General features: G+C 44.4%; 1 protein-coding gene and 1 long non-coding RNA gene across 3 annotated transcripts in view; one reads left to right on the forward strand and one right to left on the reverse strand.

Annotated features, from left to right (window-relative positions):
* The window catches only part of PPIG (peptidylprolyl isomerase G), a 73,584-nt gene extending 53,805 nt beyond the window's left edge, over positions 1–19,779 (forward strand). For both annotated transcript variants that reach the window (XM_053265038.1, XM_053265044.1), the window contains exons 10-13: positions 16,171–16,338; positions 16,774–16,858; positions 18,035–18,171; positions 18,485–19,779. In XM_053265038.1, coding sequence (XP_053121013.1) covers positions 16,171–16,338; positions 16,774–16,858; positions 18,035–18,171; positions 18,485–19,604 — 1,510 coding nt within the window. In that variant the 3' untranslated portion in view covers positions 19,605–19,779. The remainder of the gene's footprint in view (positions 1–16,170; positions 16,339–16,773; positions 16,859–18,034; positions 18,172–18,484) is intronic.
* On the reverse strand, positions 4,358–4,858 carry LOC128331541 (uncharacterized). The gene is made up of 2 exons (XR_008310339.1): positions 4,768–4,858; positions 4,358–4,590 (listed from the first exon to the last, which is right to left on the reverse strand). It is a non-coding gene; the product is annotated as an uncharacterized LOC128331541 (long non-coding RNA).
* Positions 19,780–26,382: the final 6,603 nt, after the last annotated feature.

A 26,382-nucleotide genomic window follows, 5' to 3' on the forward strand; every position in this document is an offset into this window, starting at 1 on the left:
TGCCCCCATCTTGCCGAATGAGCCCAGGTGGCGGGGAAAGGCAGAGGGGAGGAGGAGGGAAACAACCGGGAGCCAAGGCGGCATGCCATGTCTAAGGCAGCCCGAGAGGGGGAACAGCAGCAGCCACAGAGGTAGTGGCACGTTTCTCAATTAAATGTTGTAGTACTAGGCACTGATCAATAGTGAGTCATCCCTCCCTGAATCTGGCCTGCTCCTCTGCTAGGAGGTTTTCTTGTTCCAGCCTGTCTTTTAGTTTCCAATACAGGTGTCTGACATAAAGCTTGCTGATTGTGCTGAGCATGCTGATGGGTCTGTAGTTGTTGGGTCATCCCTCCTACCTTTTTTGAAGATGGGAACAATAATTGCTAGCCCCCAGTCCCTAGGGATGTGGTCGTGCTTGTCAATAAATGTAAACAGCGAGGCCAGAATGGGAGCCCACCATGCTGACCTTTTTTTCGATTAGCTCAGGTGGGATTAGATCATCTCTAGGTGCCTTCCCAGGTCTTAGGTGAGAAATCAGATCTTTGACCTCTAGTCTGTGGGCATCACCTGCGGCCATACAGGCAGGTCCTCTGTCATGCCAAGGGCATCCATGGTCCCCTACTTTATCTCTGTACAGTTTGCCAAAGTGTCTTTCTGAGATCTCTGGAGGAATACAGCTGTCCAAATGCATCAGGCCATTGCTGGGGTGATCTGCGGTGATGCACCAGAATAGAGCAAAGTCATTGGTTCTGACTGTTTGGATGAGACATGACCAGGTGTCTTTCATGGTTTCTCTTTTATTACGTTTGAGAAGTTGTTTGCATCCCCACCTTCTGCTTATGGAAGTTCGGTGCAGATGAAGGTCTTGCATTGACCTTGTAGGTGTTGTAGTTGACAATGAGTTCTGTTTTTTGTTTTCTTGCTTGAACCCATTCAGAGTCAAACCATGGTTTGGAGTGGTGCAGATGCTGTTTGAGGCAAGGGGTGTTTTCGTGAGTTAGGTGCTTTTATAATTCCTGTTCTAGGTGGCTGTAACTCTCTAGGATTGACTTGGAGGGTTCTGCTGAGCAGGGAAAGGCAGATGCGTTGGAAGATAAGTTCTGTTATTGCTTTGTTCATTTGTGGAGACGATCTGATGAAACAGGCTCTTCCCACTAGTAGAATTTGTGGTTGTTATAGAGCCTTGGCATGGGACTGCTGAACAAAAGACTTTAGGTGTAGGGAGACTGGGAAGTGGTCACTGTCAAATAGGGGATGACCTCAAACTGGTCTGTAAATTGGAGCAGGTTTCCAGAGACTATTATGTATTGATGACACTCATTTTGTTCCTGGCCCAGAAAGTAAATTCTGTGGGGTGGTTATTTTTGAGAGAGCCATGTAGAATATAGAGGTTAAATATTGGCCATTTCGGCCAGGCTGAATCCTGCATAGTTTGGCTTCTTGTCCTTTGAGCAGAGGCGTAACTGAGGGTAGGGCAGGCAGGGCATGTGCCCTAGGCGCCACATGGGAGGGGGCGCCAAATTGCCATGTGGACCCCCGCGCCACCCACACCCCACACAAAATTTTTTGTTTCATGCACGGCGCGCCTGGGTGCTAGCAGTGGCAGCGCCCCAGCGAGTTCAGCTTCAGCCGGGTGCCATGCTTCCTGCCCGACAGCGATGACAGAGATGGTGAGACCTCCTTTTCCTGCAGCGGCAGCGCCAATGGCGCCCACCCCGCAAGCTCAGCTCCGGCCAGGAGCCGCGCTGCCTGCCCGACGGACCTCCCGGGGCTTCTCCTCCGGCTCCACCTGGCACGCCCCCCCGCCCCCCCCACTCACGCGTGTGGATCTCTCACAGTCGCACTGCAAGTGCTGCATTGCACGCTGAGGTGGCAAGGAGAGAGAGCGTGTGTTGCTGCTCCGGGAGCCCGACGACGAGCCATGAGGAGTGGGAGCCTTGTTTCACACGACAACAACTTAAATAAAGTTTGTAGACAGACAGTAAGGTGTGTTTTTTTAATTTTTGTTTATTTTAAATTAATTTTCTTGGCGGGGCTTCTTGCTTGGAGCACTGGCTTCTATCTTGGCTGAGGGCGGCAGCCGGTGGGGGTGTCGGACTCGCGGGGGCCGGTGGCTGGTGGATTACTTTGCTTAAGTTGCTGCATTGCTAAGTTGCAGTTGCAACTATTTTGGCTGGGGGGTGGCGCTGGCCTGGGAGCAGGGGCTGGCCTCGGGCTCAAGCCGAAGCCCGGCTAAGGCTACCTGCTGCTTGGGACGCATGCACGCCACTCAGGACCTCTCTGAGGGAGGGAAGCCTGGCTGATTCCGGGCGGGCCAGTGCAGCAGCGAGAAGCTTCCCTCCCCTCGGGTCATGTGTGCCCGAGAACGAGGGAGCCGGCGCCGCCACTGTTTGCATTGCGCCCCCTCTCCAGGGCTTAACTACAATGGGCGGGGTGGAGGAGGAGGGAGCTCCCCCTCACTCTCGGGCACACTACTTTTGTTGAGCAGCAGCCCGGAATATGCCAGGTCTCCCTCCTTCAAAGACGTGCTTCGTCCCCAGCAGCAGCCTCCTCTCCTCTCCTCTCCTCTCCTCTCCTCTTCAGCGCTTCTCTTCTTCGGCCCTTCTCGAGCCCAAGGCAAGCCCTCCCCCCACCAGCCTTCGGCAGGCAAAGGAATCCCATCTCCCCCCCACACACACACCAACACATTGGCACCTTTGACTCCCCCTCCCCACAGGAAAAACGCCCCGTTTCGCAAGCTTTACCAAGAGCTTTACCAACGCCAAGCTTTACCAAGACTTGCTAGGGACACTCCCAGGGGACTTGCTGATGAGTGATGACTGCTTTCATGTTTTTAGAGATCCCCAGAATATTAGAGGTCCACCTTTAATAGTTGTTTTTTATTTATGAATTTATACTGTAATGTTGAGTAGTACAGTGAGTGCAGTGTGCTCTATTCTGACAGAGCAGGCAAATATTGATCAAGTAATGAACTCAGTTTATATTTATGCAGTGATAAGAAATTCTGAAACTAATTTTAAAAAAAGAATTCTGAGCAGCTTTAATGCATTGGTGTTTTGGACTGTGATTTGATCTTAGAAGGTTGAGAGCTAATGAATGTGGGGATAAGTTCTCTATTCAAAAGGGGCGGGGGCAGTACATTTTAAGAGAGCATAGTAATATATAAATTGTCTTGCTGGTCTTGGTCTGTAATAAATTATAATTAAAATATGGATTCAGTATTGTAATGCAGAAAAACATTATTGTGCTGGAAGTGCACTGTATATGACTTGCAGGGTGGGGGGAATCATTCAAGAGCAACATATATTGAATATCTCAAGGACTTCCATGTAACACATCGCTTTCCTTAATAGTTACTCAGCTTAAATCTAGAAGTACTGATACCATAACATAATTGGTTTGTTTGCAATTATAACATCCCAGTATTCCTCTATAACCCAATTAGGTAAGCAATCATGAAACTTATGTAAGGTACACCACATTGTTTAATTTTGAGATACCTTCAACACATGTACAGCAATACACTTAGCATTCTTTTAGTGCAGACAATGTCCATTGCTGTGGAGGGTGTGCACTATCTTTATATAGTGTTTGTAATCATATATGAAGCCCATTTAATGCTAAAGCCAATAGCACCACTAAAGTACATGCCACTATGTGACAGGAAAAAACATTTCATAGCAGCTGTAATGTAAAATGCTACATAAAGTCAATATATAGCATATAAATATAGCAAGAATGGAATTTAAGTAATAATTGTAGCAATCAGATTTACTAAAATATTGGCATCAATTCACTTCTAACTCATTCTCTAATAATCATTCAAACAAACCCATCTTTCTCTGTGCTATTTGTATTAAGAGTAATTATCTCAGAACAAGGTAGTTCCTAAGGATGAATATTTCTAGGTTTAATAGTCTGAGGTCACCAGCTCCTCCCACCTGGTAATTAATCGTCAGGAAATACTCAATTCTTTAATGGTTATTGCTTGAAGAGTGGTCAAGACAGATCACTTCAATAAATAGTGTAATATTGTGTTGCATCTTTGTACTTACACTTTAAATGCTATAAAGGTAGGTAGTCCCATAATTTGTAGTTTAAAAGATTTGTCCATTAACGAGCTTAACTTGTATTTTTGAGCAGATATTATGGTAAAGTTATCTGAAAGATGGGTGTCAGATGGTGGGGGGGGCTCAATTTCAGTGCTTGCCCTAGGCACTATTTTCCCTAGATACGCCTCTGCCTTTGAGTGGCATGTGAAGAGGGAGTATATCTACTTCCGGATTAGGTGGGTAGCACAGGTAGCATGCATATGGAGTATCATCGTCCTTTGTCAGGGCATAGTCTGGTGTTAAGATCACCGCCCACTACTATATACGCATTGGGGAAGTAGTTTTATTTTGCATTCATATGCCACTTTTCGGGCAAACCTCCCAAAGTGATTTACAAAAGACTTAAATAAAGAATACATCAAGCCACACATTTACATTTTTACATGGGCCTTAGTCTCACTTCTTTCTTCTCTCCTCACTCAGAGCAAGCTGGTCCCTGGTTGCTCTGTGGTGGCAGTTGGGGGAGGGAGGGGCCACTTCAACTGGAACAAAGGAGCTGGATGGTGGCAGAGAAGGTAGAGAGAAGGTCAGTTAGGTAGTTTTCCATAGCAGACCAGTTTCCTGACCTGGGATTTCCACTTCGGCAGAAGTATGTAGATGTAGAAATGTACAGTGTCTGAAGTGGATTGTTGCAGCCAAAGTGTGTTGCTTAAAAGAGAAGAGTCTTACTGACTTGTGTGCAGGGCAGTAGAGACTAATACTCCTAGTCCACCTTTAGGTCTGCCCCTTCTCTCACTGGCTTCTGCTCCCAGTGAGAATGAACCTGTTGAGTATGAGGTCCTTGGATGTCAAGGTTTCCTGCACCATTATGACATCATATCCAGAGATGAAGTCTATAAAGGAGACAACCCTGCAGCTGGAGTGCCAACCTGCCACATTCCAGGTCAAGAGGGAGACTGTATGCTTGTCTTTTGAGCATCAGTCTGTAGTTACATTAGCAGGGATCTGTGTAGAGGTTCCCCGTGGGGTGTCTTGAAGAGTGGAAGGTTGAATGCACAAGGCCACGGAGTCAGAGTGAGAAGTATCTTGGGATATTTCTGGTACAGTCAGCTCCGATTATTCTTCAAAGTGTGCAATGGCCAGCCGCTACTTTTATGGTTCTGATGAAACTCCAGGGGGTACGTTGAGCGGCGGCTGCTCTTGTGACGAGGATGATGGTGGACATGTAGACTACTCCATAGGGCCCCTGGGGGATACATGTGGTGACTGGAGCTCTTGAGATTGAATGGGTGATATAGGTGTCCTTAACTTTGGAGTAGCTGTATCTGTGTCTTGGGGCAGTGAATTTGATGATGGGCATGCATCCCCATTCCTCAGATCTTTATGGTTTGTGAGAGGCAACTACAGCTCTTCTGGTGTTGCAGGTGGTATAGATGCCCCTTCCTTTGTAGTTGCTGTCTCCGGGTGGTCTGCCTGGGGCTTTTCGGCATCAAAAGGAAGGTGTTATAAGTTGGGGCTAGGCAAGGTCAGAGAGAACCCCTCTTCTGGATGGATGGCATTGAGGGAGGGGCCTCAGTGATGTTCATTTCTCTGTCATCAATCTCTGAAACAGAATTAAAATAGGAGAGGTGAACTGGCAGATCTCTGAGGTGATCCATGTTCCCTCACAACTGGGTTTTCTGTGCCTGTGGAATACATAGCTCTGACAAGTGCTCTCCAGCATTCTGAGCTGTGCGAATAGCATCAGTTAAAATAAAGTTTTGGATGATGCAGATTATTTAGACCCATTTCAAACTGGCTTTCGTGTGGGCTATGGGGTTGAGACTGCCTTGGTCAGCCTGATGGATGGTCTTCAACTGGCTATCGACAGAGGGAGTGTGACTGATTATCCTTTTGGATCTCTCTGCAGCTTTCGATACCATCGACCATGGTATCCTTCTGGACCGCCTGAGGGAAGTGGGATTGGGTGGCACTGTTTTACAGGGGCTTTGCTCCTACCTCTGGCAGATTCCAGATGGTGTCGCTTGGAGATTGTTGTTCTGCTAAGTGAGAACTGAAGTGTGGAGTCCCACAAAGCTCCATACTGCATCCAATGCTTTTTAACATCTACATGAAACCACTGGGAGAGATCATCAGGAGGTATGGTGCTGGGTGTTATCAATATGCTAGTGACACCCAGATCTACTTCTCCATGTCAATCTCATCAGGAAATGGCATATCTTCCCTAAATGCCTGCCTAGAGGCAGTAATGGACTGGATGAGGGATAACAAACTGAGGTTGAATCCAAATAAGATGGTGGTACTGATGGGGGGCGGGGCTAAGACCCAAGAGATGGATTAGATCTGCCTGTTCTGGATGGGGTTACACTCCCCCTGAAAGGTCAGGTATATAGCTTGGAAGTACATAGCTTGGGACTTGTAAATATTTTAAATTTTGTACACCGCCTAGAGATGTACATATCAGGCAGTATAAAAATATGATAAAGAAATAAATTAGGCAGGAGAGTACCTTTCCTCTCAGTTCGTTCTTGTTTGCCGCACTAGCTACAACCTGCAGTTCTTGCTGTTCCCCTCACTCATTCCTGTGGAAAGAATTGTTATTGACTTTTCAGCTTAACTTGGACTATTTTCTCCGGTTTCTCTTGACTATTCTCTCCAGATCACCCTATAATCTGGTCAGTTTGTGCTTTTCGGTTTGACTTCGGCCCATCCCACAACCACCCCTTACTGAACTCCCCTTAACTCGGTGATTCAGTGAATGTTTCTGGTTTTGACTCGGCCCAGACCTCACTACTCTGCCTCCTGGATGTTTGGAAAATTTCCAAGCACTGGAAGACCTGCAGATTACTTTATCGTCCTCTAACCACAACATGAATGTTTGTAAAATCAGCTGCCAAAAGACGTAAGTTTGGGGCAGTAGATAAATAAATCTGCCTTTCGTTCAGCAAACAAATGAGAAAGTGTGGAGAACTTAGGCTCAGAGCCACTCTTTACGAGCTCTGACCCCTGGTGCCAGGTCGGGTCCATCGAGATCATCCACACTGACTCTGATCAATCCACTATAGACAACGTCAGGGTCTTCGATATCTCTTCGATGTTGAGCACCCCAAAACACCGGGATGACTCTACATTCTAAAAAAACCAGCATCTGTTGACAAAGGTCATCATCATCATCATAAGAAGCCTCCTTAGACTCCTCTAACCAGCCTGAGCCCAAGTGTCGGCATTCCACATCAAAGCCAGCACTGGGAGTGGCAACTGCTTCTTCCCTACACACTCCATCTCCGTCCACTGCCCATCCTTGAGGGACATTGTCTCCAGCACATGGGCTTGCTCTAGCCTCAACTTGTTGTCAGGATCGGTGTCATTGAAGTCTCCGATGTCATTGACCTCCATGTCTAAAGTCTCCTCAAAGGCTTTGATGTCAAAGCAGTCAACATGAACCACCCTGATGTCTGTACCTATACCTAAGATGACTCCTCCAACATTAAGTGATGTCCCCATCTTCTACAACATCAACATTGATGCCAGCCCAGCCCCGATGGTGCATATGTCTCTTGTGCCATTTGAACCACCTTCACTATAGTGATATTGCCATAATCACCACCTGGCCATTCCCCTGGGAGTGGTGGTGGCTTGAGCTCTGACAAGGAGCACTACAGCTTTTTACTAGATCACCTGTGTCCTCAGTTGCTTCACAGTGCTGATTGGAGTCGCTGTTGGGGTCCAACAAAACTACCCCTAGTCTTCTTCCTGATAGAGGGTTTAGATGATAACGCAGGTTCTATTCCAACAGTGCCTAAAATGCCTTCAGCCCCACCTATACAGCAGTCACCACGGTGTTCACCAGTCTACGTCCTCGCAATTACGTTAGTTCTTCAAGAGCCCTTGACCTGAGCTATGTGTATGCAGTGCTTGACAGATATGGGGGTAAGATGCACTTTGCCTTTTCAGGTCTTCCCTATGACTTTGGGGACTACTGGTGCTGGAAGACCATGAAGCTGAGAGACCTTCTGTCTGAGCCTGGCACACCTGCACCTAAAGAAAATCCTTCCACAGAGTTTTTCAAGCATCCTGCAGCTCCAGCAACACTCTCTGTAACACACTCCAGCAACACCCATTCTATAGTCACCATCGAGCATGTGAGCAACCTCAGGGCCCTATTCAACCTGGTGAAGAACTACCTCAACCTCTGGACTCTGTACAACCTACCGAAGAACAGACTCTCTCTGAAGGTGAATATCACTCCTCTGATTCATCTGACTTCATCTGGCTCATCACCTGACAACCAGGTAACTCCTGCTCCTTCTGGCTCACCTACTGAAGAAACCGTCTTATCGAGTCCAGGTGGCAGAGATGGCTAAGGCCATAGGCCTTGAAATTCAGACTCCCAACAGCTGAGGCCAAGGACCCTGTTTATAACTTTCTTTCCTCTACCACTACTGTGCACCCAGTGGCTCTGCCTGTGCTGCCTGTGTTGGTTGGCACATCAAAAGTTTTGTGGGAGGCTCCAGTTACCTCAGACAACCTCTTTTTGATCCAGGTTCCTGGCAGCCTTGTCTAAATCAGCTGACTTGACATGCCAACACCTGAGCACTGCCAAGGACCTGACTGAAATGGAGTCTAGGGTGGTGGCTGGTTCAGTGTCTCTCAGGCACCATGCTTGGCTATGCTCTACCCCACTTGAGACCAACATGAAAGAATTTTTTTTTTGAAATTTTACCATTTGATGGTGAAGGACTGATCTCCAAGGACACAGATAAGACAATGGAGAAATTCAAGGAGTCATGATTCACCGCAAAAGCTTTTGCTCCACCTTCTCAACAATCTTCATATCCCCAAACTAGGTACTGCATCTACAACAGATGGCAGTACCAGGCTAAGCCTCAAGAGCGTAGGTACTTCAGGTGCACTTCAAAGTTTTACTCCAAGCACCCATTCCAGCAACACCAGCACCAACCCCAGAAGGCAAAAGAGCAAGACCAGGCTAAGCAGCCTTCTTGATTGTGAGGTTTTTGAAACCATCTTGCATCCCCCAGCACCATCCCAACTGCCTTGCCCCGTACCTTCTCTCATGGCACAATATAACATCCGACACCTGGGTGTTGAACATAGTCGCCTCTGGCTATGCCATTGAATTTGAATCCCTACCTGTGTATACAGGTATAAAATACACCCACTCAACTCCTACATTGGAGGAAAAAGCAGTTACTCTGCTAAAGAAGTGTTCTATTGAGCCTGTTCCAGCCGTGGCTATGCAAGGTGGTTTATATTCTAGGTAGTTTCAGGTTCTAAAGCATGGTGTGTGTGGAGGGGGGCAGGGGCGCATTGCCTATACTGGACTTGTGAAATCTCAATGGGTTCCTTTGTCTAAGCAAGTTCCCAGTGGTCTCCTTGCAAGCCATTCTTCCTCTCCTAGTGAAGACTGGTTTGTCACGTTAGACCTGCAGGATGCATACTTTCACACAGCAATCCGTCCTCGATACTTCCCAGTTTCTTCAGGTTTTTTCTGGGCTTACAGGCCTATCAGTATTTGGTCTTACCATTTGGTTTATCTGCAGCACCCCACATTTTCACTAAGTGTATGAGCATGGTTATTGCCCATCTGTGCACACAGGGCATCTTTATTTTCCTTTTTCTTAGGTGACTGTCTCATAACTGGGAAATATGCATCCTCCCTTCGGCTCGCTCTTTCTATGCCTTCTAGGTTTGATGGCCTCCTGTACTACCATGGCCACACATGCTTACCTGGAGATGTGCAGGCTGCAGCTCTGGGTCCTCTCTGTGTTTTGTCCAAACTTTAGACAAACAGAGCAAGTTGCTGACAATAGCGTTTCATATCGTGCTTTCCATTGGTGGACTATGCCTCCCTCACTGTCTCAAGGTGTTCCGTTCCGCCTTCACTCTCCATCAGTTACACTGACAACGGATGCTTCCCTTCAGGGTTGGGGAGACCATTGCTGTGATCTGGAATCTCAAGGCCTGTGGAACATCCAACAGCAGCGGCGCCACATCAACTTCCATGAGTTCTTGGCTGTCTTTCTAGCCTTGAAGATCTTTCTACCCACCCTGCAAGACAGCATGCATGGATGTAACCAGGGTGGGGCAGACAGGGCACGTGCCCTGGGCGCCATTGCAGGGGGGGCACAAAGTGCCTGCCATGCCTTGCCCCTGCCCCAACCACCATAATTCTTTTTAAAAATGTATTTATTTATTATTTTTATCCCCCCCCCAATTCAATCCTGCGGGCACCCGCTGCTGCTCACCACTGCCACCACCGTGTCTGGCCCACCCACACACCCCCACCACTTGCGCAGGCGCAACTCACTCTTGAGTCCAGGTGCCAGTGGGTAGGCACTCTCTCATTGGCTGCAGTCCGGGGAGCATGTGCGCGGCGCCCCCCCCCCCAGCGAACACTTGCCATTTATTTCAGGCAGTGTTTGCTGCCTGAGAAAGCATCTATTCCCCTTTCTCTTCCTCCAGAGAGGGAGAGAAAGGGAGGATAGATGCTTTCAGGCAGCAAGATCACACCCCCTCCCTCGAGACCATACCCCCTCTGAAGAGCCTGAGCGAGCTCTTTGGTGTCATTTCAGGCAGCGTTTGCTGCCTGAAAGCATCTATTCTCCCTTTCTCTCGCTCTTTGGAGGGAGAGAAAGGGGAATAGACGCTTTTAGGCAGCAAACACTGCCTGAAAAGGCACATCATTGGCAACAGCAAGTGCTTGCTCGGGGGGCTCCTAGTAGCGGGGGGCGGGGGTGGTTGTTCAGACCAGAACTGACTGCCGGGGGTTCTTCCAGCCAGAAACGGGGGAAGGGGCGGCAGGCAGGTACACTTCCACCCCATGGTTTTCTCTAGCAAAAAGTGGAGGATCTCCAGCATGTCAACTATTGAGTATTTAAACCAACAAAGAGGAGAAATACCAGCAGGTCTGCTTCAGAATCCACAAGTCGAAAAGGACTAGTAAAAGTTTCTTCATTTTGCTGGGATTCTTCTCCTTGCTTGCTTGGCACAGTAAGTGCTTGCAACAAATAAGCTATTTACTCATTGCTTTTCGCATAATGATTTATCTTCAGTAGAGCTTTGAGAAATGCCAGAATGCTCAGAAACATTGGGCAAGTGAACATTATTTGCAGAACATTAACCCAACTTTTGAGTTGGGGTGGTGGTGGAGTATAAAGTTGTAGTTTAATATATGTGTAGCACACTTCAGTATAGAAAATCTACTACTTCTACCACTGATGACAAACTATTAAATCTGTTAAATAGATGTCTTGGTAATCAATAAATTACACAGTGTCAATGAGTGAATATTTTAAAATCAGGTTTCTAGTTTGGGATAATACCAGAGGCTTTTATGAACACATCTTGGCTTCTCAGGCAACCATTTACAAAACGAATGATATGTTTTCCAAATGCAGAGACCATTCAGCAGTATCAAGAGCTGTAATCTTTAGCACTTTTGCAAAGAAATGAATTCTAAAGAAATAATCAATCTTTCTTGCAAGTCATGTGAGGTATAAGCTAGGATGTTTAATTCTTGTCAAGTGACAATAGCTGGGAGATGAGTAGTGTCTGCTTTCCCTAAGATCAAGAACTTCCTCCTTTTAATCTTCACAACAGCCCTGTGAAGTAGGTTATTAATCATTCTCTTTAACAAAGGATGTTAAAGGAGGAGAGACTGATTTTCCTAAGATCTTTCAGTGGATCTATTGCAGAGCTGATATCAATATCAGTAGACTTAGGAATGTGAATTTTTCACGCATTAACTGTAGGTTGTGGAGGGGGAGAAAGTATATACTTCTAAACATCTAGAGGATCAAGTGAGTCCTTTTATGTTCACTAAAAACAATTTGCAAATGTAAAAAGGGAAATTCACAATTATGAATTATGATTCCATGTGGTTTCTTCCATGTGACATGGAAGAAACCACATGGAACCATAATTCATAATTGTACGGAAATTTACTTTGAGTTGCTTGCATAGAAATAGGAACAGCTTAGTAAAAGCTAATCATGCTGGATGAGAAAGCTGAGTTACATGCTTGGATGGAGAGAGTGCAGTCAGTCTGTGTGTGCTGGTATGCAGGAATTGATTAACCTTTCAATCCCACCCACCCCTCTACTATTTGCTGAGTAACAATAACTGAACAACTAATTATATTTCTTACCAAACACAAAAGTTAAAATGCCATTATCCATATATTTGAATCTACTCACACAGGCAGAATGAAGGTTAAACAGGTCAGCTCAACATTACCATCACACAGCAAAACGTTTTTGCGAAAGCAACTCCACATGACATTTTCAAGGGCATAATAACCCATATTACATTGTCAAGTTGTTTCATGAGGCACATTAATTGTGTTAATGTTGGGTCAGCTCCTGGAAACACCTGTGCTTCAAATGTGGTCAAATCAGCCCCCAGTTATTCAAAATATTAAGTCTATAACTGAAATAAAGAGTTTAAAAAATACTGATAAACTACAGTTAAATCCAAATGTTTAACTGTTTAACTGCATGATCTTCTCTCTCACACACAGTGAGTTTAGAGAAAATAAGAACACACTACAACTCCTTTTTCTTTTCTCTACAAACAGCAGCAACACATGAAAACAAGTTTTCTGAAAGATGGGGGGGCGCAATTTCAGTGCTTGTCCTAGGAGCCATTTTCCCTATTTATGCCCCTGACCTCACGGTCCAAATTAACCAGGCCAACATGACAGCTACTGCCAATATAAACCACCAAGGTGGCACTGTGTCGAGATCCCTGAACAACCCCACTCTACAACTCTGGTCTGACCAATGGCATTCACCCCATGGCTCTCCACATCAAGGGAGTACACAATATTGGAAGACTCTCTGAGCAGGGACCTCACACTCTCTGCTCTTCACGAATGGAAACTGAATGACACTGTCCTTCTAGATCTCTTTAGTTTCTGGGGCATTCCCAGAGTGGACTTATTTGCGGCTCAGGACAATGCAGAATGTCAGCTTTTCTGCTCAAGGGAAGGATTGGGACTGAGATCCCTAGAGGACATGTTTCAAGTCTCCTGGAAGAAAGGTCTCTTTGATTCCCCCCCCCCCCGCTCTCCAAGGTTATCAGCAGAATCCTTCAGTAACGTACCCGATGCATCCTCATCTCCCTATGGTGGCCGAGGCAACCCTGGTTCCCAATCCTGCTAAGGCTGCCCAAGTGTCAGCATCACCACCTTCCACTACAAAAAGAGCTGCTGTTCTAGGAATCTGGACATATTCTTCACATGCCTTTAGGTATTCTCAACCTGACAACATGGAAGTTAGACTATTAGACCAACTTCCACATCAGTCAGGATATCATATTTCCTATCTTCTTTGTAAATCCTTCACTTCTGGAATGCTCCATGCACTCCCTGGATGTCCATAGATCCCTCCTTTACTACCTGGACTGGACAAGATAATTCGTGAGTTCAAGCAAGTTGTTCATCTCCTACTCTGGTCCTAATAATTATATGCAGTTTCTAGACAGAGACTTTCCAACTGGCTAGTGGAGAGGATCTTTTCCTGCTACAGATAGCAAGGAGTCCAGCCTCCTACAAGAGTCTGGGCTCATTCCACTGGAGCCATGGCCACTTCTGCTGGCCCACATATCGGGGGCCAGTATGCTGATATCTATAAAGCTGCGACATGGTCCTCAGACTTGCCGTTTGTAAGGCACTGTGGATCTATGCTCTGCTGCTGAAGCCAACTTCAGCCGCACAGTTCTCAAGAGAGTGCTCAGACACGCTAGCACCCACCTCCATCTCCAGAGCTAGTCAATCACCCAGTTGTGAGGGAACATGGATCCCCTCAGAGATAAACAGGTTGCTTACCTGTAACAGGTGATCCTTGTTCACTCACAACACACGCCTGACCAACCCCACTGCTAGTGTGTATCCAAAGTATTTTGCTCCTTCCTGTCTAACCTGTACATGTGATGGATTTTGCCTCCCTCACATCACAGCAGCCAATTCAGGAACTGAGAAGGAATGCGCTCTCCCGCCTATTTTAATGGACACTGTCTGTGTGCCTCAGAATGCTGAAGAGTGCCTGTCAGAGCTATGTATTCCTCTGCAGAGCTACTGTGCAGGCGCAGAAAACCCAGTCATGAGTGAACATGGATCACCAGAGAGATCACCTGTTACAGGCAATCAACCTATTTTTTTCTCCCTGATCTGGGTGGGGTCCTTGTGCTTGGATTGGTTAGGGCAGTTGTGCTATTAAGTCCTTCTAATGTGACCTGAAGAGGGTAAGTATGCATTTCGTTATCACTCTCTGTGAGTTCAGAATCTGAGCGGGAGAAGAGTGTTGTCAGTGGCTGCGTTTGGGCTTGAACCGCTGAGAGTAGTGTTATTTTTTAGTTCTGCAAGACCTAAGTCTATGGATTTATGACTTTCACTCTCTCCAGGCTGTAAAGGGGTAGTCTGCTGAGTCTGGCTGAGTTCAGCAGAGTCATTTGCTGAAGTCTAAGCTCATTCTCCTGGAGACGTTAGCTTCAAGGTCATTTGCAGGAGGAAGAGTTTTGCTTCTAAATTTCTCTGCTAGTAGCCATTGTATCATGCAGTCTTTGATCACTCTAAATAGTTCTTATGTTGTAATTATGAGAGAGATGCCCCCACATCTGAATGAGCTTAAGTGGGAGGATGAAGTGATTAAAGGTAAGCAAAACTTTCTTAGTCTCTGGATGACTAGGTAAAAATTGGATTGTATCCAGGTCTATAAATGTTGCCTGACAGTTTAAAAGCTCAGACTCAGATAATTTATTATGGCTTTGCAAAATGACCATCTCCCTACATTGGGGTAATTTGAAGCAGCACCTGGGAAGTTTTAAGAACACAAGATATATTGGATGAGTGGGTTGTTATTGGTGGCCCTATGTGCAGCTTGTGTGCAGTTTTGGCCAAGGCCCCATCTGGAGCTGAGGAGGGACCTGCCTACATGCTGCTGAACGCTGCTTTCTGGGTTTTAATTGGGCTTTTCTCCCCATAATTGTATCACGTTATGAATACATCAAAGGCATACTTGAGCTTGTCTACCTTTGCTGTTAATGTGTTCAGGTGTTACAAAATTTGAATTATGGTTTCTGTGGCTAGGAGACAGACGTTACCTAGGTATTCTGGTAACAGTTTGCGGGGGTGGCGAGGGGTACATCAGATTTCCCATCTCTCTTCTTTAGGGGGTCTTCTCTCTCTCTCTCTCTCTCTCTCTCTCACACACACACACACACACACACACACACACACACACAGAAATAATGTGCTGTTTTTTGTTTGCAAGTGTACACATTCTGTTAATTGAAGTAGCTGCCAATATTGAGACTTGTGTTCTATTCGTGGAGCATCGCTTATGCCAATGGAAGGGGTGTTGCACAAGGTCCCCTTCCACTAGCATAATGCCCCTTATATAATATCAGGATGAAAACAGAGATACTCGGGATTATAAAAATTGTTGTATTCGTATAGAATCTTCCTAACCCTGACTTTATTCCACTGATACTGTTGTGTCAAATAACTAGAGAATAAGAGAGCTTATGTATTTACTTTTCTGAAGAGCTTTCTTCTTCTTCCTGTTGTAAAATCATTCTTCATCATCATCCCACTTTTCCCCCTTCCCTGGCATTCCCAGGTGAAAGTCTTGTGCTCCCAAGTAGTTGTAGTAGACAAAATCTGTGTTTCCCCACAAAAACTGTAGCCAATTATTTCCGTAGCTACTAACCAGAGCTGAACTATGTGCAATCAGGCTCAACTTGCTGAAACTCATTATAGTTTAAAGGAGGCCACATGTTCTTGTTACAAAACTGGTACAAAACTTTTGGTACTTTTGAACTATTGTATTGTGTCGGGATATGATAAAAATAACAGTAATCTTTTATGCATCTTCCAAAATCCAAAGTTGCCCAAGTATAATAAGTTTGAGATGCCTGTTTAGGCATACACAGACTGCAGAAAAAAGCACAACAGACAACATCCAAATGAAGTCCCATTGAAATTAATGGGACAAGCTGGTCATTACTAACTTGTCTCATTTATTTCAGTGGTGCTTAGTCATGACTGACTAATCTGAATGTTACCCAGTATGTTTAAAACAGACATAAATAATGTTTGCTCTTTTTATGAATGAAGCTCTGCTAGTGAAAGTGAAACAGAAAATCCTGAATCGCAGCCACTTTCTACTGTCCGTCCAGAAGAGATTCCTCCTGTACCAGAAAACAGATTCCTGATGAGGAAAAGTCCTCCTAAAATGGATGAAAAAGAAAAAGAGACAAAGAGCAGGGAAAAAGAGAGAGAGAGGTAAAGTTTTAAACATTTGGTTAGGGCTGCCTGGTGTTGGGTGAACTTGAAGTTGCAGTCTGTTGAACTATCTGTATGCTAACTTGAGTTATTTGCTACATGTTGACACTTTAAAATGTATTCTGTTTAGCAACAGTCTAAATTAAAGGACTCTTTCAAGAAAGGAAGACCTTCTTCTACACCCACTGGTTTCAGTGAGATTTTCAGTGTACTGAGAGGTGTTTTGGCAACAATGTTGAAAAGTTGTACTCTTTATTTTTCCCCACTGCCTTTATAAATGTCACAGTTGCACATTTGAATTCTTTGCCATGAAAAGGTATTCAGCCAGCTTTTTGTGAATACATTTAGTTTGATAGAACTTCAGGAATACATATAAACTATAGAATAAAGTGAAACAATCTTCAGAACTACAGTGAAATCTTTCTCCATTTCTAGTAATCCATCAAACTGTCAATCATCATATCAGAGAAGGCTATTAGTGACTAGATCTGGACGGAAAATAAAAGGAAGAGGACCAAGGGTATGTTTGGTTTCGTGTGATCTGATTTATTCAACTTTGATTACTCTATCCTTTAATCAAGTGATTCAGTTCTTAAACATCCTTGAGAATGGTGAGACTCCCCCCCGCCCCCGGAAAGGAAATGGGAACACTGAAATTATGTTAGAGAAAAACATTTTGATGTTATGTTCAAATGGGCAAGTTGGGAGAATTGTATTGCATTGCTTGTAGATGCACAGTGTCTGTCACCATCTCTTATAAATGCTAGATTCTACTGAATTATTGTTCTTCTTGAGGGAAGGGGGGCAGCTAGGCTTGCCATTCATGACACTTTTTGCCTGACTTCTCCTGCTTGATGCCTTCCAGGGAGAACACAGAGACCGTAAGTATTGGGATGTTCCTCTCCAACTCATTGATCTGTGTCATTCTGAAGTGCTTGTTTCTATTTTAGCTCAGCATTTTTGTGGGGACACCTCCTTATAGGGTTTGCCTGAATCTTGTGATCAGTTCATTTGTCACTTCACATTTAGGTCACTATAGGTGGCCCTTGTTGTTCGCAGGGGTTTCCGTTCCTGCCAATTTCTGCGGATAAAGAAACAACCCTATGGGGATTGAGGGGTTAGATTCCTAAACACACGGGAGTATGCTGACAATCACAAGAAAAAGCGCGCGCGGGGGGGGGGCAGAAATAAGCACAGTACTTTGCTCTCCAGCAATGCCCCCAAGACTTCCAAATCCTCCAATTTTTGTTCCTTGTTTAGGGTTTTTTTTTTAACAAAAGAGCCACAAAATGGCTCAGCACTTCAAAATGGCAGCAGGAAATAATGTCAGAAATTATTTCCGGCCACTCAAGAACCACAGATAACCCTATTTTCTGCCTGCAAATAAAGAAACTGGTTCCCTATGACCCAACTGCGGATATGCAAAATTGCGGGTGCCAGGACCGCAGGTAACGAGGGCCACCTGTACATTATTTTTGGCTATGTTTGCCATTTTTTCTATATAGAAATGATAAAAACACTTGTGTAAAAGGTTATAATATCTTAGGCCTGAAGGGGGGAACCCCAACTCTGGAACTGAAAATGAAGATTATCTTCCGAACCGGGTAGGAGGGGCTCCTTCCCTCAAGAAGAACAGAAATTCATAGGCAAGAACAGATTTTCTGTTTTTTAATTAACTTTTTTTCCACTTTCAAAGCGCTATCGGACACCTTCAAGGTCCAGATCAAGAGATCGCTTTAGACGTAGTGAGACTCCACCACACTGGAGACAAGAAATGCAGAGAGCTCAACGAATGAGAGTTTCAAGTGGAGAAAGATGGATAAAGGGAGATAAGTAAGATGTGACCAAAGAACTTTTTTATTCCAGCATGGCAATATGTATACTAAATTTGGAATGGTAACATTTCTCAAATATAGTAGTACCTATTCTTACCTTTTGTTCAGTATAACAGTGAAACTGCTACAGTGGTGATCCCCTCCTGGTGTTTTGCTCTTTGTTTTGTAATCTCTATATTAGAGCTATGTGCAAAAATAGAGTTTATAATCCAGTGGCAGCTTCAATTATTGATTCCCCCACCTCCCTACTGACTTCTCCAGTTTTCATTTTTCTAAACTTCAAAATTCATAAAATGTTCTTGTTTTTCAAGGGGTGAGGTTAATGAGAACAAGAAGGATGCTGCAAATCAGAAAAGCCCAGGGAGAGGGAAAGAGAGAAAAGCATCTGACCACAGGCAAATTTCTGAAAGCCCAAACAAAAGGGAAGAAAAGGAAAAGAAAACAAAAGAACACAAATCTGACAGTAAGGACCGAGAGACGAGGAGGAATTCTGAGAAGGAAGACAAAGACAAGCATAACAAAAGTAAGGCCAAGAAAAGGGCTAGATCCAAAAGCCAGAGCAAAAGCAAAGAAGTGTCAAAAAGTAAGGAGAGGGACTCCAGACACAGCAAGCATGAAGAAAAGAAAATGAGATCAAGAAGCAAAGAGAGGGACTATGAGAAAGAGAGGGATAAAGAAAAATATAATGATTTTCGTGGGAGAGAGAGGAGCAGAAGTAAGGAGAAGAATAAAAGGGGAGGATCAAAAAGTAATGGTCAGAATCATACTAAAAGTAAAGATAGGGAAAAACATACAAAGTCAAAGAGCAAAGAACGTGAGCAGTCTAAAAGCAAGCACAGCTCAAATAGTAAGACCAGAGAGCGAAGCAAAAGCGGGGAGAGGGGGAAGCGAGCCAGGTCCCGAAGTAAAGAAAGAGATCGCAGCAGAAGCAGAGATTACTCCAAACATAAAGATAAGGAAGTAAAAAGAAGAGGAAGATCAAGAAGTAGAGACAGGAAAGGCACACCAGAAAGACCTAAAGGTAAGGAAAATAAGAGGAGGAAGGAGTCACAGAGCTCTGAAAGAGAGGAAAGTCGAAGTAAAGACAGGCATCGGAATCAAGAGCACAGAAGTTCTCACAAAAAGGATGATGCTGAAAAAAGAAAGCGTTCAAAAAGCTGTGACAGTAGTAGCTCAGAGACCAATAAAAGTAAAAAGGCCTCTAAAGATCAGGATAGAAGTCCTGACTCGAAGAGAAAACGAAGCAGCAAGGACAGAGAATTGAAAAGATCATCTTCGCATAGGAGTAACGAAAAGGACAGGTCCCGCTCCTCAAGAGAGAAAGAGATCAACCAAAAATCAAAGAATCAGGAGAAAGACCGTGCTCATGGTAAAGATAAAAAATCTGATCATGAATCAAGTGCTGGAACTGATGAAGACAGACATGGATGAGTTGATGAACTTATTGTTTCCATTCTGCCTCCAGATTCTAGAGACATGTTGGGGAACACTTATTTTTCTTTTCTTTTCTTTTTTTTAACGTGGACTTCAGTTTGGTCTTTTGATAATCCACAACCTGGATCATTTGTACTGCTAAAGTTTTAATAAACTTGAAATGGAAAAACAAGCTTTATGTGTAATATGGTGTGCTGTGTTTTAATATTTCATGGTTTATGTATCTTACTTCGGTGTTATCAGAAGGAAACATACTGTATTGTATTTACATTCAACTTTAGATAGCTCAATGCAAACAAGCAAGTTGGGCTGAAAATAAATTTAATTTAATTGAACCTGTAGAATTCTGCCTACTCATGTCTCCAAGAGTTACTGTTATGGTAATAGTTGTTGTTAACATTATGTTAATATTACAGAACTACAGTAAGTAGACAACCAGAATATAATAGAAGTGTGGTGTGCAGGAGTGGGGCTGTTAAGGAATTTGAATCCACGAAGGAAAGTAGTATGTCACCCAAATGTTGTGTTTCTATTAAGGTGGTGAAAAATGTAACTTATTTTGCTCTTTGGGATGGCCATCTATTCTGGATGAATTATTTTTCATAGAAACAGCTTTTAGAATGTTTATCATTGTATACTACTGGATAAACCTCCATTTTAGGGTTCGTTTGTATTTCCCTGTAGCAATGTATTTTGTATGGTCTATTACTGCATCGTCTCCTGTGGAAGAGTCAACTTCAGATGCTTTGTCTGAAATAGGGGGATTTTCAGGGGTGATATTGAATTTGTAAGTAAGGCAACTCTTTTTTTCTGATTTTCTCATTTTCATACCACCAGCAGTTTGGATTCAACATTTGTTGTCAACAATGCATACAGAACATCCCTGGTTATTGAGTATACAGGTTTAAAACTCACGCCTTGTATCCAGCTTTGCTCCTGCTAGAAGGGAGGAGGCTAATAATGAGAGAAGTTGTCAGTTTGCTATGGTCGAGGTTATAGCTTTCTGATGCTTGCATTTTTCTAGCAGATTAGGAAAGTGCTACAAAAAGCAGAGAAGAAATGCAGGCCTTGGTCAGAGAGAGCTAGGTGAATGGCTGGGAAAGGACTTCAGGGTGGGTCCCTTCCTCATCACAGGGCAGGATACTTATCTGTCAACCACTTCTGATATGTGGAATACATGAGAACAAAGGACTATATGCCCTTTAACCAGCCTATTCACAATGGGAGAAGAAATATGCTACACAGTCAAGTAGGTACTACAGTTTCTGTTCATTCACTTCTCTCTTGCTGCACTTGTTGGTATACAGGGGAAGGAGAAGATCAAGAAGGGTTAAACCCTACTCCTCATTCCTTGTTCAGATGATGAGTCTTTGATCCCTCAGAGCCCTCTATACTTGTATGCAAGAAAGGTGGGGGTATCTACCACAGGTATCTTCTACCTCTGTGCAGACGATACTTGAGGATGGACTGCATTACTGATGTCCTTCCTGCAGCCATTTCAGAGTGAGAAGCAAGGAAAGGAAAGGTTGCCATTGTACAGACCTCCTTTTCCTATTTGGACCTTGCTTTAATTAAAATGGTGTAGCCTCATGGCCTTCTGCTGTTAACGAATCCCATAAGTTACTTTCTCTGTTTCCACTTTGCCAGAAGTGAAAGTGTGAGAAGCAGTTTCTCTAGGAGTAGGAACGGGTGGTGCGAAAATTTCACATGTGGCTTCTGTTCGGACCATATTTTGCTCATCTCTGTGCACTGATTGATAAGCTGGGTGATTAGCATAGTATGGGTCATGAGGGTAGGATGGATGTTCAGTGTTTTCAAAATATCCATTCCAGGCACACTATTAAATAAAGCACATCTGAAATGGAACTGTCATAAATATTACTCAGTATTTTAGGACTGAATGTTTTTGAAGTTCAAAAATTTGTGCCAGATGGCCAGGAATTGGTCATATCTAGAAAATTGTACCTTCAGGGTTATTTTTAAGAAATATTGTTTGTTTTAAGCCATTCGGGCTGCTAGTTTATGGTTCTGTGCAAATCGGTTATGCATGTATATAAAAAGGTCAAATTGCTCTGTAACACAAAAGCAGCTGCATTTCCTGAGTAATTTCAGAAACTGGTTTTGAAAATACTGTGATATTCTTTTTTGATGTAAAATAAGGATGCTACCTGAACTACTTTTCTGGGGAGATGTGATGATAGACCCATGAAATTAGTTATTTGCATTGCTGAAAAGCACTTTGGTGCTCTTGAGAACAGCAAATATTATAAACAGTTGTATCTGATCTGGTTTAGGCTGCAGTCCTATATTCCATTGTGAGTGTTCTACTCATTAGGACTTGTTTTAGAGTAAAAATGTATAGAACTGGACTGTAAATCGTTTAATCTGGAGTCTGATTCTAAACTGAAATGAAAAAACAAAAGGGAAGATTTCGCTTGTGTTGCCTGGACCAGACAGGCTTCATTTCTGATTATCTAGGGATTTTGTTAATTCAAATATTAATTTAGTTGCAATAGCTGGCCATTTGCTACCTAAGAATCCAAACCTAAACATACTACTTGAAATTCTACCACTTCAGTTGAACCTATCCTTATCTATAAAACGCTTGGTGTCTGTACGTGGACGGACACCAAGCGTGTGTCCGTGCCTCCCTGGCCTCTTCTGGGCATGCGCGAAGCGCATGGCCAGAAGAAGCCAGGGAGCCAGGACCGCCAGCACCCGGCGGCCATCTTGGGCGGCCAGAAGCGGCCGCCCCGAAGAAGCCGGGTAAGCGGTGGCGGGGGACACTGGCCGAGGTGGCGGCAAAGCCGCCGCCTCGGCCAGAGGAGACTGCGCAGCCAGGGAGGCGGCAGAGCCATGGCCGAGGCCTGGCCGTGCTGCCGCTTACCCGGCTTCTTCGGGGCGGCCGCTTCTGGCCGCCCAGGATGGCCGCCGGACGAGGCGGCGGAGAAGAATGCGGCGGTGGGCCTGGGCAGCGGTGGACCAGGCCGGAGCCACGGGTGGCGGTGGGTGGCGGGCCCGGCCGGAGCCCCGGGCGGTGGTGAGTGGCGAACCCGGCCAGAGCCGCGGGCGGGAGGGGTAATGGCGGCGGTGGTCTGGAGCGCAGAGCTCCCCTAGCGCCCGTTATCCAACGGGCTACAAAACCACTAGTTTGCTTATAATGTAGTTAAGCTCCAGGTTAAGCTCCCCTTGCTGCCTCTTCCATAAATGCACGCCAGCGCAGCCTGTCTCAGCTGCCCCACACGATGCTGGCATATATGCGTGGAGGCAGCTGGGAGATGCCCCGCCCACACGTGAGCATAGCTGGGGGGAACGCTGCGATTATGGAAGAGGTGGCAAGGGGAGGATAAGCAAGTATGGACCTACTCTCGTTTTAAAGAGGATGTGTAATCCTTCCGTTTTAAAGGGATATACTGTGATTCGGTTTCCAAATCACATTTCAATGCCATGAAATCAATTAGGTCATTATTAAAGTGCAGTAATATCTGTATCGGATACATGGGTGTCCTGTCTGGAGTAAAATATTCCCATTTCCTGCTGTGTATTTTGAGAGGAAAATACTATTGTATGATCTAGTTTAATTTTTTCTTCCATCTAGAAATTAAAATATTTAGGATATAAAGTGTTGATGCTTGCAGAATTGCTGGGCAGTGTGAAAAATTATAAGTAGTTAATTTTGATAACAGGCAGATTTTTTCACTTGCAGTATTCCCCAAATTAAACTTCATTTATACAGAATTGAAATGATTCAGCTAAAGCAAAACATGATGGTATTTTGAGAACCACTTGGGATTGAGTTCACATTTGGTGACATTAGTGGTAAATCACCAGTAACTGTAATGACAGTGTGGAAATCTGATTTAGGCATCAGAAGTGCACACACATTAAAGGTAATTAACATCCAAACTACATGATATATATTTAAGACTGCTTCTAACAAGAGTTTTAATGCATATTAGTCAACATGATGAAATCAACGATAAATCAAGAAATGTTATGGAGTGTCTACAGTTTTGCCCATGTTAAATCCAATTTTATATGTAGCAAAGTTGTTTTGTAATGCTTCAAATGCTGAGGAAGCAAATGTCTCTAATCTAGTTCCATGCCCATTTCCTTTAGGTGCCAAGCTATTGCCTACTGGAATTGTATGTAGGGATGCACGCCAACTGGTTCGGAGGCCCTTTTATGGATCTCCGAACCGGTTCGAATGTCCGACGGTTCAGCCATTGGGGGGGGTATCATTAAGGGTGCAGGAGGGTGCTCTTATCCCTCCCACCACATTTCCCCTGATGGCGCTGTCTTTTAAAACGGTGCAGTGGGGTGGCAGCCTACCTCCCTGCTGCCCCAGTGTCTTCTCAGACCGGAAGTGGCTGGAGGTGTCTGGTGCACGATGTGTGCAGGTGCACCAAGCACTTCCGGTCCGAGGAGGCATCGGGGTGGCAGGGAAGTATGCTGCTGCCCTATCGGACTGTTTTAAAATACAGTGCCGTTAGGGGAAACGTGGCGGGAGGGGCAAGAGTACTCTCCCCTGTTCTTAAAGATATCCCTCCCACCTTTGAACCAGCAGGCACCGGTTCCGTTCACACTGCTAATTGTATGCTGTTTACAATGTGGCTCAGGCCTAAGTGTGTTGTTTGTTCCTTTGGCCTCTGATCCCAAATTGGATCTGTGATATTCCTGATGTTATTAGCTATTCGGGAATCACTTTTTGGAAGACTGACTATCGTTTTCACTCAAGACATGCTGCTATCTGTTGCTATTTTGAGTGCTATGTAAAATGTACCTGGATATTATTTATTTATCATATCTATATACTGCCTGATATGTGTATCTCTAGGCAGTGTACACAACTTAAAACAAATTTAAAACAGAGTAAAGACAATTTTTTTAAAAAATCACAGAATAAAAAAGTTAAAACATTTTCATGGGGTAAAAAGAAACAGTTTAAATTTAATTTCAGTTAAAAGTCTGAGAGAATAGGTGTGTATCTGATCCTTGAACGTAAAATAAAATCTTATCTTATAGAACAGGTGTTTTGAGGGTCTTCCTAAAAGCAAATGGATATGGAGATGGACTTATGTTGACAGGGAGCATATTCCAAAGCCCCGGAGCAGCTACAGAGAAGGCCCAGTCCTGAGTTGTCACCAAACATGCCAGTGGCAACCATAATCAGACCTCTCCAGATGATCTTAATAGAAGACAGGGTTCATGACAAAGGAGGTGATCTCTTAAGTCCCCTGGACCCAAGCTGTTGAGGGCTTTATAGGTAGTCATCAGCACTTTGTATTTTTCTCTGAAACATATTGGAAGCCAGTGCAATTCTTTTAAAATTGGTGTTATATGGTCCCTTTGAGTTGTCCCAGAGACTGATCTGGTTGCCACATTCTGTACCAATTGTAGTTTGCGAACTACGTACAAAGGCACCACCCCCACCCCAACATAGAGTGCATTACAATAGTAAAGCCTGGAGGTCATTGGCATATGCACTACTGTTTTAAGGTCCCTTACCTCTAGAAATGGGCACAGTTGACGTATCGGCCAAAGTTGGTAAACAGCGCTCCTGGCCACTGCCTCAGCCTTAGAAACCAGAGTTCTCAATCCAGGAGCAGAGAAGCATTTATAATAGTTCTCAAACCTTCTCTGATAATATGATTATCATATGAAATAAACCAAGTTGGGCAAGGGTCAAGAGAACAGGTTGTAGGACGTACAGTTGAAAGCAGTTTGTCCAAATCTTCAGGAATTGCAAACTAAAAGTGCTCCAATCTAATCCTATAAGAGAATTTGCTGGATACTTCCACAGTAGGCTCTGCAATAACTGTGGAATCTGGTTTGGCCCAAATTTGAGATATTTTATCCGCAGAAAAGTCATTGAAGATGTCGCAGTGAGTGACTGATAGTTCCAAGTTCAAATTCAAGGTGGAGAGGTGCATACTAGCTCCCCCTCACAACCATACACAACTCCACTGGATGTGAATTTGTGGAAGCAATGTGGGCAGAAAAGAACCTGCTTCTTTGCCGTCTGCACTGCCAGAGCATAGATCTTCAAATGTGCTCTGCGTTGTGATCTGTCAGATTCACACAGAGTCGTCCTCCATCTGCACTCTAGTCGTCTACCTTGCTGCTTTAGCTCCCATAGTTCTTACGAATGCCCTTTAACTTTTTAGTTTGGTACCATAGAAACAGAGTTTTAATCTGGAAAACATTGGGATCTTTGTTTAATCCTGAGAATGAGCAGCAGTTGCTGTGATGCGCAGAAGAAAAGGGAGTTGTACTATTGTGGGTTAAATTTGATGGCAGATGGAATCAAGCCTCATAGTTGTGCCCCACTTGCCATGGAAAATTCTGGACATTCCTCTCACTCTATCGTATAAGGCATTTGGAACATCTTCACCATCCCTTATGATCAAGGCTGTGAATTTCTTGGCTATGCATGCTTGTGTGAACACACACCACCTCCAGTAAATTCTCAGCTGTGTTGTGCAGGATTTGAGAATTCAGTAGCACTGAAGGTGTGTAGTGTGTGCCCATATACTGGCACCAGCACTGAGACCTTGCCACCTGCAAAGTGATCCATTTAAGCAATGTTCCATTAAGGCTCTGATATTGTAATGTATGGACCCCTGAATTTTGCGTTAGGTTCCTTCTGAGAATTTGTATTGAAGTAGATTCTCTCTGCAGACAAATGCTGTGTGTTTGAAGTGATGTGATGGATGGTGTGTTCATCAAATCTATGCCTTCCTAGACTGTCATGTACTTTAAATATATATATTTT

The sequence above is a fragment of the Hemicordylus capensis genome, chromosome 1 (genome assembly GCF_027244095.1).
Source record: "Hemicordylus capensis ecotype Gifberg chromosome 1, rHemCap1.1.pri, whole genome shotgun sequence".
NCBI classification, from domain to species: Eukaryota; Metazoa; Chordata; class Lepidosauria; order Squamata; family Cordylidae; genus Hemicordylus; species Hemicordylus capensis.